The following is a 15,943-nucleotide window of genomic DNA, read 5'->3' on the forward strand; positions in this document are numbered from 1 at the left end:
CACAGATCCAACCATACCAGGACATAAGCTATCACTATGCTGAGGTTGCCACTCCCAAAGGCATTTCAAAGCTACTGCCAACGATCACCAAGCAAGAATCCGTTTACTCCTCTCTGTGTCTATATAACCACGTAGTCAAATGTGACACCATTTTTCTGTGTTTTGCGCACTGTGAATCTACGAATGTGGGAACCATCCTGGTATTTATGCAAGTAGATTTATAAAACTGCCTAAGTAAATTTGCACTTTTCACACATAATATCACCAGCATGACAGAGAAGGGAAACCAGGTTGATTCAAATTTTCTAGACTTTCAAAAAGCTTTTGAATCAGTACCGCAAAATGCTTTCTAAAGAAACTAACCAGATTTGAGATTCAATCCAAAATCTATTGACAAGCATAATGCAACATGTTATTTTGGATGGTGAGCCATCAACAGACACTGAAGTAATATCTGGTGTGTCTCAGGGAGTGTAACAGGATACCATAATTTTTATGGCATCCATTAGCCCTGTTGTGGACAGCGTTTATGTCATACAATAACCACTGCAGTGGACAGCTGTTAATGCCATTACTTTAACGTCTTTAAACAGTCTTGAGACTGCAAATGTACACAGGGTACAGAACCTATTGGGAGTATCCAATGGAGTGGACTGTGTGGATTTGCATCTTAAGGAGTGATTAAAAACACAAAAGAAATGTCATGTGTCTGTGAGCCATATCAAGTCAGACAAACGGGGAGGACACTCAGTGTGCACAAAGAAGGGTCGCTCAAATGCTCATTTGCTAGTTCGATTAACAAGAAAGTGGAACAGGAATTTTGAGAGCAAGTAACTGGCAGACACTTTTAAAAAAGATGCCTTATATTTCTTATATTTCATGAGAACCTCATTACAAAACTTCAAGAACAATCTTTCACTGTGTGAAAGACTCTGTTTTGCAACCTGAACCACGCAAGTAACGAGCAGCCCTTAGTGGCTCGCCATCACAGTTTTCTTTATCTTAAATATCTTTGTGACTAATGCCCTTTTGGCATATTTATTATTTTATAAATGACATATAAGTACTGCCACTCTTTCACGATGATTTCGTACTTATACTCTATCATACGTTTTTAGTCATAATTCTGTGACCATGTTATAGAAACAGACCATTCTCTGATTTAAATTCTGAGGAAGACACTCCTAGCAGTGTTGAAACCCAGTTAATTCATTAAAAATAGTGACTGAGGGCTGTTTTTCTTTCAATTGTAACTATTCATGGTCTCTGAACATGCAGCCATATACAAAATTTTGTGTTTCACAATAGCTAACATGAAAAAGTGCTCATAGCTCCTCAGGTCTGCATTTTAGAGCCATGTTTACTTGACTCTTTTTTTTTCTTTTTTTTTTTTTTGTCTGTACTACCACCTCTGAAAGTTGTATCTCCTAAAATTTTAGGAACAACAGTACCGGTACACATATTGCATTGTCAGAGGTATCAGATTAATTTTTGCTTGTAACTTTCGACTCATTTGTTTCCGAAGCAGGGGCCACTACCACAAATTGATACATTTATCCATCCCCATCATCCTAGAATGTTTCTAAGTTTGTTTGTGTATATGCATACACTTAGATTCACTGGCACCTGTTTTAGCATGATGTTTCCAGACATGTATTCCTATGTAAAACTTTGTAGGTCAAGTCCCCTATACCTCTGGAAGCTTGTAACATGAATTAAACACTCTTTATAATCTTGAAAACTGTCCTCTGTAATGACTTAAGTCCAATATCATCTTGTATATTGTACTGCACATGATCAAAGGACTAAATAAATAAATAAACATGGGATTCCAAGAACCCTTCTGATGATAATGGAGACATTTTATAGCATATTTCTCCATGCTATGTCACTTACAAACTACGTTTTTGCCTCATACTGGGTTTTACATGTGTATTTTATGTGTACACATAGGGTAGCTTTGAACCTCTGTATCTCGGAAATGGGTAAAGATAACAAGAAAATTTTACAGGTTATTGGAGATCAGGATCTTACGAATACATCACAAAAATTTCAGCCATTTGTTGGGCATAGCTGTCTTGGAATCTGTGGCAGAGTTTTGGCACAAAAATGGTAAAAAAACGCTTTTTGGGTTTTTTTCTAAGTACCCATCCAGGAACAACTTGTGCCTCCATAAGTCTGTTAAGGCCCAACACCATAGGCTACAATTAAATGAAAAAAGAACCAACTGAGGAGGAAGTGTGTAATAATCATAGTTTGACCCTGTACTGTAGGACAGTGACACTAAGACGATGCTTCTGTTGGGTATACAAATGGTTCCTAGTCCAAGGGCCATCCGAAACGCTTGACCCTACCTTCCTCATCACCAAGAGAACCTCAGGTATAATCCTGGAAAGAATCCAGTTTTCAAGTGTGGCATTTTGGAAAATATTAGGTAGCACATGCTGTTGTGTGTGTACTGATTTCTGCTGTCTTCTTTACTCTTTCCTGAAACATAGTGACCAAAAAATTTCGTCCAAAACTGAGCCCTCTCCTTTCCTACATCAGTTTACACATATTCTATGTGATGAGGTTACCAGCGATCGTCTCCTTTATTTATTCAGTGTTTCATGTGACAAATGATCAACGTAGTGACTATTATACTCAAATGTTTAATGTTTTTTTTGACTTGGTCCTTATCCACAAGAATCATCTCATTTTTGAGTCTATGGAATGAAAACTGAATCTAATCTATCCTATCCCCCCCCCCCCCAAACACACAAACACACACACACACACACACACACACACACACACACACACACACACACACACACACACACACACACAAGTCCCCATCTTACCTTTGTTCACTATTTCTTCGAGAATACTGTAAAATTGGGGAGGTATTCCAGGGCATGCAAAAGAAACTTTTAAAACACATTTTATTTTATAAAATGAGAAATTACCGTTGGCAAGCATGGTGTTGAATCCAGCATATCTGGCTGTGGATTACTGAGTGAAAATTGGTGAAACTCAGAATCTGTAGCTGCCTTAAAATTATCAGTCTGATTCCTAGTCAAAAATAACTCATGCTGAGCAAAATCGGAAGTCTTCTGGAGTACATTTTTTGCTGTAAAATAATACTCATATTATTATTATTATTATTATTATTATTACTACTACTATCAACAACATATCATCACTGTATATAAAACAGCAAGAATAGATACCATCATTACAGAAGCATCAGCATCACCGTTTCTACATTACATCCAAGTACAGATCAAATAATTTACAAACACTTATTTCTGCTATTTTATTTTTATTTAATTAAATCTGAATGTCAATGCTATCTGATCACAGAACAAGTAATTGCATATATATACAACTTGTTCTACAGAAAAAAATCTCAAAGTGAAAACAAAAACCACAACACAAGAATGATACTACTACTAACTCAATACATAAATTTAGATAATCCTTATATAGGTAAATACGGGGCAGAGACTGGGAAAGATGCTGGCCATGACCTATCAGCAGGAACCATCCCACAATTCATCTAGAATGACTTCGTAAGACTTTGGGAAACCCTAATTGGAATGGCTTAAATAAGCTACAAATGATGTTTTACGCCCTCTATATCCATTCATAACAGACCATTGTCAAACAGCTGACAGAGAATATTTTTGTTTATGCCACTGCCACTGCTGTTTTGTCCTGTTCCATTCCAATCACAAACAGAGCATGAATATGGTATGCAAGATTGTGGCAGAATGTAAATAATTTAGGAGTAAGTAACAACTCACTGAACAGTAGAAATTGTCCACAGGCACACAAAAAGAATGAAAACTTCACTAGTGCGAAAGTATTGAGGTTGTGGAGGAATGATGATTAGGTGTCTTGGCCCTGGGTCCAGATCACGAGAATATCACAATAAACCTAAACCATACAAGGGGTTTAGGGTTTTAGGATGCTACGAAGGTTACCTCTAGGTCACTCGTAAACATATGGACATAGGGTGCCACACCCTACACAAATATTTAGGACAATTCCACGATTCTTCCCTCAAATCCATCCCCTCCGCACCCCTTTGATCTCCTGCAGACCTACGTTCTACTTGCTTCATAAAATGCATAAACCAACAATCTTAGTGGCCCCACTGTAGCTGATTAATGTCCTATCACTGAGAAAATCTATGATCTTGTCAACCTGCACTGCCAGCCTTTTGCTCTTAGCCTAGCCTTTCATATTAAAGCTACAAGCAACTTTCTTCACCAGTTCTTGAGCATCCCCACCCCATTAACACTTGGATTCCTACTCATCACTGTTGATATCCCCTCCTTATGCCTGAATATTCCCCACGCCTATGGCCCTGTTGCAATTGAAAGTTACCTCTCCTAATGCATTTGTGACTCCAAACCCATCAACTCATTCCTTATACACTGATGAGCCAAAACATTATGAACACCTGGCTAATACCACGCTGGTCCTCTTTCGGAACACAAGACAGCACAGATTCTGCCTGGCATGAATCCAATAGGTCCATGGTTGGTTTCCAGAGGTATGTGGCATCAAATGTTTATGCACAGGTCACACAATTGTCACAAATTATGGACCGGTGGCTTACGGGTGAGGAGCTGGTGCCCGACAGCATCCCACAGATGTTCCATCAGGTTCAGGTCAGGCATATTTGGTGGTCAAGACATCAATGTCATCTCACTGTCATACTCCTCAATCGACTACAGCATAATTCTGGCCTTGTGACACGAGTGGTTATCCCGCTGGATAATGCCATTGTAGTTGGAGAAAACAAGATGAAGGGATTCAGGTGCCCCACAATAATATTTACATCATCTACAGCTGTCTTGATGCCTTTTATTACCGACACAGGTCCCACATAAGTCTAGGTAAATGTCTCCCATAGCATAATACTGTCCCAGCAGCCTGCATCCATAGTGTGGTGCACATTTCACACAGCGGTCCACCTGGATGACAGCATATCTGTAAAAGAATACTGACATGGTGTAACGAGAAACATGAATCATCTAACCAGGTGGCCCATTTCCATTGATCAGTAGCAGAATCTCGATTTTCCCTTGTACATTGCAATCATGATTAATGATGTCATTGAATCTACATGGGAACAAGTACGGGTCACCTACTGTGGAGCGCCATGTTCAGAAAGGTGTACTGAATGGTGTGCTCCAGAATACTAGTGCCTGCACAAACATTGTACTCTGCTGCCATATCTGCCACAGGTTGCCACCCATCCTGTTTAATTAAGCGGAAAAGCCTCCGACATCCAGGTTCCCTGATGAGGCATGGATGTCCAACACCTTGACATCTCTTTGTGATTTTGTCATTTTTCAACCATACTCCAGAGATGCTCACAAAAGTAGCACATCAACAGCCAACCAGCTTCACGATTTCCGAGATACTCATTCCCAGGCACCGGGCTATAACAATCTGCTCTGTCAGTGTTGTTTATGCCATTAAATTTCCACACTATCAGCAGTATCATCACTAGAAATGGTTCCCTACTTATATCTGCTCCAGTTATATACTTCCCTGAATGTGTAATGTAACCGTGACGTCTCCAGGCATCATTCAAACTCCTGGTGGGCAGGGGTCATAATGTTTTGGCTCTTCAGTGTACATTTAATTAATTACATCCTCACACGTTATAACTTCTCCTTTGAGAGGATATATAAACAAACCTGCAGCACTACCACAGGTGCCCACATATGCCAATCTGTTTATTGGCCTTCCAAAAGAAACTTCTCTAGGCTCCCAAAATTCCAAATCCATTGTCTGGTGCAGATTTATTGATCATATCTTCATGATTGGGCTCAGGGCCATGACACCCTATTCTCATTCCTCCACAGCCTCATTACCGTCTCTCCGATTCACTTGGTTTTCCCCTCAACCTGATATGCCAACTTCCTGGACACTGGCCTCCACCTTCTGTCAACATCATCAAGTCCTCTTTCCATTAACAGTACCTGCTTTTTGATGGCTGCCATCCTTTCCACACAAAATGTCCCGCCCATACAGTCTGGCCATCCATGGACAGCATATCTGCACTGATGAGAATTCCCTTGCACAGTATGCTGAAGGTCTCAGGTCTTCACAAAATGGCACTATGTCGAAATCTAGTATACAAATAAAATCTCCATGTGATACCCTCACTTCCCCCCAATACTCTCAGCACCCCCAAGAACCACCTGCAAAGGAACACCCCCCCCCCCCCTGGCCGTCTTCCATCACTCAATATCATTAAAGACTGGAGCAACAGAATCATATGCTTTGCCAGGACTTCCACTATCTGTTATCATGTCCTGAAATGACTGCTATCCACAATCCTTCTCAACCCTCCTACTGGTACTCTGTCAGACACCCAACCTACTTGTCCTGGTCCATTGCTATGCCACTCCCATCCCAGCCCCTCACCACACGGGTCATATCCCTGTGGAGAACCCAGATGAAAGATTTGCCCGATTGCTTTACCCAGCACATCCAACTCCAGTCTCGTCCAAGGCTTTCTCCCCTTCCTCTATTCTGTCACCTCAACCAAATCTGCTGCCCATCATTGTCATGTGCTGCCCAAACTGACCGTCTCCAGCGTCTGTGTGGCACATTCCTAACCTGTGCACCTACTGCCTTCCCCCCCCCCCCCCAGCATTCTTATCTTCAACACATGCTGTCCCCCTTCAAGCAGTTAGCAAACCTTCCCCAACCCTCCTGGACCCTTTTCTCATCTGCAAAACCCATCGCCCCAGTCAACCTGTTGAACTGCAGTCCTGACATTTGTGTATTCAGCCAGCCAGCACAACATAGCTGTACAGGTGTGTGTGTGTGTGTGTGTGTGTGTGTGTGTGTGTGTGTGTGTGTGAGTGTGAGTGTGTGAGTGTGTAAGTGTGTAAGGGGTGGGTGGGGGTAGTGAAGTTCTCATTCTGTTTTGTGTGCCTGTAGACAACTCTATGCTTCTGTTATTTGCCGAGTTGTCACTGTTACCAGATTGGGAGGGAGACCGGTTATTATATTTTTCTTCCGGTTATATAGCACGTACTAACTTATGAGCAACAGTTAATTTTTTAAGAATGGGGAAGAATCAGTTGTGGTACTGTTGAAGAAACTATTCCAATATTTTTTGAGCAGCTTTAAGAAACCAATGGCAAAACTCTGTATACTCTGATACAGTTTAGAGTCCAAACGTTTCCCACAGATTAAACTTGCTTAACGGATTAAACTTACTTAGTGAAACACTAGCATATTATGAAATTAGGTCACTGTTGTTGAACATTAGCTACATGACTTTTTACACTACAGAACAAATTGTACACGTGTAGAAGGTAATACTTACATTGTTTTTTCACTACTGCAAGTGGAGTTTTGGCTTCCTTCCTCTGAGAATTCTGAAATAAGCAAACAAATAAAACATCTTTGTAAGAACTTAAAAGTAATCATGCACATCTATAGGGTGACAATTATTGAACAATATGAACTAAAATCATCATAACTTCTGAACAGTTTGTGTTAGGATGTTCAGACTGCACGGTTGGCCATAGGGCATGATGGGAATTAGTATGTGCTGTATCATTTGGTTTAGTGATGAAGCCCACTTTCATTTGGATGGGGTCACTAGTAAGCAAAAGTGGTGCATTTGGGGGACTGAGAATCTTCATTTCATGATCAAGAAGTCTCTTCACCCTCAACAGGCGACTGTGTGATGTGCAATGTCCAGTCACGGAATAATCGGTGTGATATTCCTCGACAGTATGGTGACTACTGAACGCTACATGAAGGTACTGGAAGATGATTTCATCCCCATTATCCAAAGTGACCCTGACTTCGACAAGATGTGATTCACGCAAGATGGAGCTCAACCCCCTATAAGCAGGAGAGTGTTTGATGTCCTGGAGGAGCAATTTGGGGACCACCTGCATTGGCCTCAATTGACAGCCATATTGTTTGGGTTTGAACACATGCAACTCCTTTTCTGTGGGGCTATATTAAAGACAAGGTTTATACCAATAACCCCAAATCCATTGCTGAGCTGAGAACAGCCATTCAGGAGATCATCAACAGCACTGATGTTCCAACACTTTAGCAGATCATGCAGAATTTCGCTATCCATCTGTGCCACATCACCACCAAGGATGGCAGGCATATCAGACATGTGACAATCTAAATATTTGTAATGATGTTAACATGTTGAATAAGTGTGTGCACACCACAGTTTGTAACTACTTTTCGTTTTTTTCATATAGTTCAATAATTGTCACCCTGGACATCTACACCTGTACTCCACAAGCCACCTTATGATGTATGTTGGAGAGTACTTCGCGTATCACTGTTATGCTCCCCCCCCCCCCCTCCCTTTTCCCATTCCACTCGCAAATTATCCACTGTTGGTAAGTCACTGTGTGAGCTAAATCTCTCCAACTTAACCATCGTGGTCTTTTGGTGAGATATACATAAGAAGAAGCAATATATTACTTGACTCTTCTAGGAGCTATGTTCTCAGAATGTAGACTGTAAACCACACATGAATGCAAAAAGCATCTCCATGACACTTTCAGCTTACTAAATGAACTTAAAACAAAATGTGCTGCTCTTCTTTGGATCTTCTTTATTTCCTCAAACCTGTCTGGCACAGATCCCACACTGATGAGCAATATTCAAATGTCAGTCAAATGAGTGTTCTGTAAGCTACCTCCTCTGTGGTACCAAACTCTCGTTGAACTGATTTTTGAATACTGCTCATCAGTCTGGGATCTTTACCAGACAGAATCATTGCAGGACACAGGAAGGATGCAATGAAGAAGTCATTACCATACAGATGAAAAGAATATTGACTACAACATAAAATCATCACGTTAGCCAACATGGCAATACATATCCATGTCTGCACGGTGGACACAAATGGAATCATAGATAAAAGTTCTGTTTTCAACTTGCACAGCCAACGTTGGTAAAGGAAGAAGGAAGAATGGTTAACACCCCAAAGAGAATGAGCTCAATAAAGATGGAGCACTAGCTCAGACTGACATCAACAGGGGAGGAAGCTGTGCACAGCCTTGTTGAAGGCAGAAACATGAGACTGGCCTGAAATGATTTAAGGAAACCACAGAATATCTAAAACATGATGGCTGTGCAGGATTTGAGCTCTTTCACTCTCAGATCTGTGTAAAGTGGCTTTAACACCATCACCTCACTCAGAAGGGGATGAGAAGGAGGAGGAATGAAAGAACTATTCCATTGTACAAGGTCAGGGTGCATTTAAGCTGAATGTCCAACAACACACCACTGCTCTTAGCTTTGATGTTTTTCACCTAATGTGCAAATCGGGAAAATTAAATTACTTGTATTGCTGTAAGTGCCCTAGTCCATTCAGTTTTCATACATTAGTAACATTTTGCAACTCATCTTTACAATTACAATGTCAACTACACACATGGATGTTCCTTTACCCCCTTCACATCAAAACTCTCAAGATCTTCAGAAAATAAAATGAAATTAATACTTCTGTGTTTTCCTGAAAGTCTACCACTGACAGGGCCTTGGCCAGTACCAAGACTGAACTTATAAACCACATTGAAGAAATCAGGCTAAAGGAAAAATCTATCTCCCTTCCTGCCCCTGTTAACAATTAATTCAGAACCTTACCATCTGGAAATCGTTGTGATCTCAACACTGCATGAATAGACCAGAAACCAACTCATACCTGTTAGCAACTGAACCATAAACTACGGTAACTTCACGTACTTCTCCCAGTTACAAATTTCAAATAATTAAATATTTTGTTGACAGAGATAGGTATTACACTTTAATGTGTTCACATGGCATATCTTATTTAAGAGAAACTGTATTAAAACACAGTAAATGAAAGATACAGCTCTTTAACCATAACTGCTCTACTGCAGTTAGAAACCACAATATTTTTTAGTCTCCTCTAACCTTATATACTTATATTGTCACAGCAGGTAGCAAATACTATATCACTATCCAGTGGGTTCTGTGGAATATATAATTTTATTTCACAGTGATAATTATCAAATTTTACCCGAAAAATTTACTTACACATATGAATCAACAGTTTGAATGAAGACTACTTCAATTCACTAGTACGGCAAATTCATTTACCAAAACCTCAAGTACCTTAAGTACTGGGTAGAATACAGCAGATTCTTACAGTTGAAATGTGAGCTGCTTTTCATGTGTCAATTGTCAAATAAAAGTCTGGTAGTTTTCTATCCCATTTCCCCTCACATACCTGGTTAACCAATTCTGATGACAGACCCAGATACTGGTGCAGAGCAGTAAATGTTACTCTCTGAAGACGCACCATTATAACTTGCATCACTCTAATAAATATGTCGGGGTAGTCTTCAAACAAATCTTGAAATGCCGACATGGGAAGACGCAGCACTGTAGAATCTTCTGCAGCTCTCGCTGATACAGTCTTGTATGAGCTTGTGTGACCCTGCAATATGCATTCCAAAATGTCAGTCTCCGTAGGTGTCAAATTTAATGGAAAGTATCATCTTATTTAACAACTTCAAAAAAGGCCTCCATATCGCACTTTTACTAAAGCAATTGGTATCCTTTAATTTCACAAAATGTTTTATTTATGTAGTTCATCACTGAATAGATTGGTAGTTTCACACTAATAAACCCAAGGCACATTAGTCTTTTTAATGAATCCCTAAGGTACACCAACTAATAAATTTCTAATACATGTAGAGTCAGTTCTTCTCAGGAAATAATTTATATTATCAATTAAGTCATTTTTTGTTTACCAAATTGACTCTTAATATAACTAACACTTTCAGAAATGCTTTTTTTTTCAGAATAAATAAATAAAAATCCACCTGTTCTTTAAAAGGAGTGACATTAAATATTTGTCTGTGTCCATACATCACAATCATAAATATGAAAATGAACTAATTACACGTGTAAGAAATTTGGCCAACTGTACAATCTGGCACCAATGTAGGATGTGTTGAGGAAATGTTGTATTGTGCTTGAGCTGTTATAATGCTGTATCTGTTTGTGGTCCAGTGGTAAAAATCATGCAATGAATACACGAAGTCGCAAGTTCAAGTCCAATCATTCCTTTTCTTAAGTGCGTTAAGCTGTATGCTACAGATATCAGGCTGTTGGAACTTCAAAGATAATTTTCTTTACTTTCTAACCCACCAGTAATAGTAAAACCTTCCACAAGAGAGCTCGTGGCTTTGTTAAGGTCAAGTTGTATTATTAGCGGATAATGCATTGACAACTTCATTAGTTTACATCAGGTTATTCACACTGATGCCAAATACAAGAGGTGTTTTGAAATTGATATAGAGCTGTATTTTACAAACAATGGTGCATGACTTAACTGCAATGTGAGCAATGTTTAACATATCACATATGAATGGAAAAAAAAATGATGGAAGCATGTAGGGCTTTTTGCTTTTTACTATGTTTCTGATGTGGGACATGTAATATCACCCATTGTGCATCAATTCTGAGAAATTGCAGATACAACTTCCATGGTGCCTTTACAATGGTGTACTGATATAAAATAAGTTAAATTTATCCTGTATACCTGCAGTATGTATTTATACTGTAGTTTAGTCACGCATACTTCAGATTTTAGCTGAAATTTTTCATGAAATAATTAATTACTATAAATACTACTAGTAACACAGCTTGCTTCACACTTTATCTCCCATCTTTTGGTATCGTTTATGCACATGTAATGATTCTTTTTGCACCTCATTTTGCAAATAATATTTTTACACATTATTTGACATATTAAACGTTGCTCACACTGCAGTTAAATCATGCACCACTGTCTGCAAAATACATCTATAGGTCAGTTTTAAAACAATGTCTATTACATCTGGCATCAATGTAAATAATCTGCTTTAATGAAGATATTCCTCAATCCATGAGGTGCTAACAATACAAATATAAGAACAGAGTTCATTGTTGTAGTAGTTACATTAATTCTGCAGCTAATTGCATAACAAATAATACTGTGCACTATGCAACTAAAATGACAGTCACTACAGGGACTCTACATGTTTCAGTTAGTTACACTATCAGTCAGCTCCCTGCAATTCTTCTTTCACTGTTCTGAAATATAATGCCCACTAGTTACTTGAATTAATAGGCACTGCACTCTGATTCACATATACGCTATAAGGGGCAGTCAAATGAAAATGAGACTGGTCTAACAAGCATGGCATGGATGTTGGTAATGGAGGTATGTGTGTGTATAGAAGTGTCCTCTACTGGGAATCAGGATGGACAGGGGGAACATTGACTGATGCATCATTTGTCTGTTAGATGTGCTCGACATAAGATCAACGAGTCATGCTTGCATCTAACTTCACTATGGAGGCCAAGAAAGAGGAACAGCAAGGAGTATTGCAGTTTTTGACTGCAGAAGGAGTATTGGGAAGTGACATGCATGCCCAAATGTCTGTTGTCCGTGGCGAACACAGTACATCACAGGCACGTTTTTGCATGGAATAAACGGTTTAGAGGTGGCTGGGTGCCACTGAAAGACAGCAGTTGACCATGACAGGTTTATCATGTCATTCCCTGCAATGGATGTTGTCAGAAATGATGAACAATGGACAGTGGAAAACATTCGGCTTATATTGGGCATCAGTCATGGTACCACTCACGCCATCATGGCAGATCATCTACAGTTCCGCAGAATATCTAAAGTTCTGTGTGCATTAGGTATCCCACAGCATGACACATGAGCAGAAGCTGAACAGAATGTCAACATCACTGCAGCACCTGAAATGGTATCATGAAGATGAATGTCGTTTCCTGCCCCGTACTGTCACAGATGATGGAACATGGCATAATTTTGAGCCAGAGAGCAAGCGTCAGAGCCAACAATAGAAGCACATGAAATCAACCCCACCAAAAAATCCAAATCCGTGGATGCCAACTCTGAGAAAGTCATGATGAGCTTTCTGAGAAAGTCATGACGAGCTTTTTTTTTTGAAGGCTCACTGCTCATTGATGTTCTGGAACATAGTGCCGCACCATGGTACATAGACACTTTGCAAAAATTGAGGCATGCCATCAAGTCCAAACTCCCAGGAATGTTGATGGACAGCATCATTCTGTTGAAGTATATAATGCCCACACACACACACTGCCAACGATATTTCGACTAAGCTGCAGAAGTTTGCTGGGAGGCCCTTATGCATCCTCCATACAGCCCTCATCTGTCTCCATACAATTTACATATATTTGGTGCCCTAAAGGGAGATATTCATGACCCTCAAATTGCTTCAGATGAGGTGCACGCCTGGCTAAAATCGTGGATCCTTAGGCAACTGCAAACATTTTTCCATGAAGGCGTTTGACCATCTTGTTTCACAGTGGCATAAATGTATTAACAATTATGGCAATTACTTCTGAAATAATAAACAGTTTACTTACTTTTTTCCATCTATTTCATTTTGATTTTGTTACTCCTTATAAAATCCAGTGAACAATGACCAATTTTAAAATATAGTGGTGGTAGTTTGGCATTATGAATCAGCAGTGTATGGATAGTACATGCAAATCTTAGAATCATTTGTCAAACTGTGCCACCGTACTACACCTCGTTAAATTTTTCATGAATATTGTGGTAGCCTAAAGATGTCATTCATATGAAGCCATCAGGGACTAAATAAATAAAACTCACGAGTGTCAGGCAGTGCATAGAAAATCAGCACCACACTTAGCTTGGTGAACCAATTATTACTTTGGATTCTCACTGTCTTTTGCTTAATGTGAGTTGGAAAGCTCTTCTACACAGGCATTTTCCACTTTTATTGACAAAGCATCAGCAGTGGTTATACTGTAATCATTAGGAGTAGATGATACTTATTATACTTTCAGTATTTATAGACTGAATGACAATTTTTCTTATGGAATTATGTATTCAAAATAGTACGGACAGCATTTTATGTTCCTCATTCCACATTCTGATGACAGAACTGCTTCTACTTTCATGTTTACAGAAGCTGGGAGCAAATTGCACTACACACATTCGCTGGTTTCATGCTCTTCACACTTTTCTGAGCTGGCTTTTTTGGTCATTTTGTATGGTTTCCAGGCTGACAAGTAGACTTTCTTGATAACGAACTTTATGTTGTTCATAACTTATGAAGTCTCTATGTGGAAGTTCACATTTTGCAACCAATGCTGTGTTGTTTTTCACTTGTGTACTTGTGTTTGGTAGATAGTATCAATGACTGTTCTAAAGAAAAACATTTTCTACATTCACAATGATTAAAGGATGTGTTGCCTACCCATAATGTTTATACTGTAAACACTGAACAGGTTCCAAAAGCGAGAATCACATCTGGTGAATATGACTGTCAGTTTCCAGTAAACTTAAGACAGAAAAACAAAAACATTGTGACATTTAATGATTTCTAATGTTTAGTATGCAGACAGTGCCTCCGAGTGTTATTAGTAACTGCGCACTTGTATCTAAATCTAATTAGAGAAATAGGAATAAAACTTCTTGAAATATACACTATGTGATCAAAAGTACCTGGACACCCCCCAAAACATACGTTTTTCATATTAGGTGCATTTTGCTTCCACCTACTGCAAGGTACTCCATATCAGCGACCTCGGTAGTCATTAGACATCATGAGAGAGCAGAATGGGGTGCACCACAGAACTCACGGACTTCGAACGTAGTCAGGTGATCGGGTGTCACTTGTGTCATACATCAGTACGCGAGATTTCCACACTCCTCCCTAGGTCCACCATTTCTGATGTGATAGTGAAGTAGAAACGTGAAGGGCCACGTACAGCACAAAATCGTACAGGCCGACCTCGTCTGTTAACTGACAGAGATTGCTGACAGTTGAAGTGGGTCGTAATGTGTAACAGGCAGACATCTATCCAGACCACCACACAGGAATTTCAAACTGCATCAGGATCAACTGCAAGTACTATGACAGTTAGGTGGGAGGTGAGAAAACTTGGATTTCATGGTTGAGCGGCTGCTCGTAAGCCACACATCATGCCAGTAAATGCCAAACGACACCTCACTTGGTACAAGGAGCATAAAGATTGGATGATTGGACAGTGGAAAAACATTGTGTGGACTGACGAATCACAGTACACAATGTGGTAATCCGATGGCAGGGTGCAGGTATGGCAAATGGCCAGTGAACGTCATCTGCCTGTGTGTGTAGTGCCAACAGCAAAATTCTGAGATGGTGGTGTTACGGTGTGGTTGTGTTTTTCATGGAGGGGGCTTGCACCTCTTGTTGTTTTGCATCACACTATCACAGCACAGGCCTACATTGATGTTTTAAGCACCTTCTTGCTTCCCATTGTTGAAGAGCAATTCGGGGATGGCGAATGCATCTTTCACCACAATCAAGCACCTGTTCATAATGCACGGCCTGTGGTAGAGTGGTTACACGACAATAACATCCCTGTAATGGACTGACCTGCACAGAGTCCAGGCCTGAATCCTATAGAACATCTTTGGGGCGTTTTGGAACACCGGTTCCGTGCCAGGCCTCACCAACTGACATCAATACCTCTCCTCAGTGCAGCACTCTGTGAAGAATAGGCTGCCATTCCCAAGAAACCTTCCAGGACCTGATTGAACGTATGCCTATGAGAGTGGAAGCTGCCATCAAGGCTAAGGGTGGGCCAACACCATATTGAATTCCAGCATTACCGATGGAGAACACCACGAACTTTTAAGTCATTTTCAGCCAGGTGTCCGGATACTTTTGATCACATAGTGTAGTTTTGGTATTCTGGCCATCAGCAGCCACATCTTTGAGATGCAAGCTGTACTCACTTCTGAGCTTGCTCAAGGAACATTTAGGCTTGAAAATTTGTTCTCCAGTTGATAGTATAACTGAAACTGGAGAACAATGTGAAATGTGTTTGGCATCTGTGTGATCTTTGAGTC

General features: G+C 39.9%; 1 protein-coding gene across 6 annotated transcripts in view; it reads right to left on the reverse strand.

Annotated features, from left to right (window-relative positions):
- Nucleotides 1-15,943, reverse strand: part of LOC126248562 (neuropathy target esterase sws) — a 228,076-nt gene that overhangs the window by 153,163 nt on the left and 58,970 nt on the right. For all 6 annotated transcript variants that reach the window (XR_007545508.1, XR_007545507.1, XM_049949654.1 and 3 more), the window contains exons 8-10: nt 10,259-10,468; nt 7,346-7,397; nt 2,949-3,112 (exon numbers count right to left, since the gene is read on the reverse strand). Coding sequence is in view for 4 of the 6 variants with exons in the window: in XM_049949654.1 (XP_049805611.1) it covers nt 2,949-3,112; nt 7,346-7,397; nt 10,259-10,468 (426 nt within the window). In the remaining 2 variants the exon portion in view is untranslated. The remainder of the gene's footprint in view (nt 1-2,948; nt 3,113-7,345; nt 7,398-10,258; nt 10,469-15,943) is intronic.

The sequence above is a fragment of the Schistocerca nitens genome, chromosome 3, assembly GCF_023898315.1.
Source record: "Schistocerca nitens isolate TAMUIC-IGC-003100 chromosome 3, iqSchNite1.1, whole genome shotgun sequence".
Lineage (NCBI taxonomy): Eukaryota > Metazoa > Arthropoda > Insecta > Orthoptera > Acrididae > Schistocerca > Schistocerca nitens.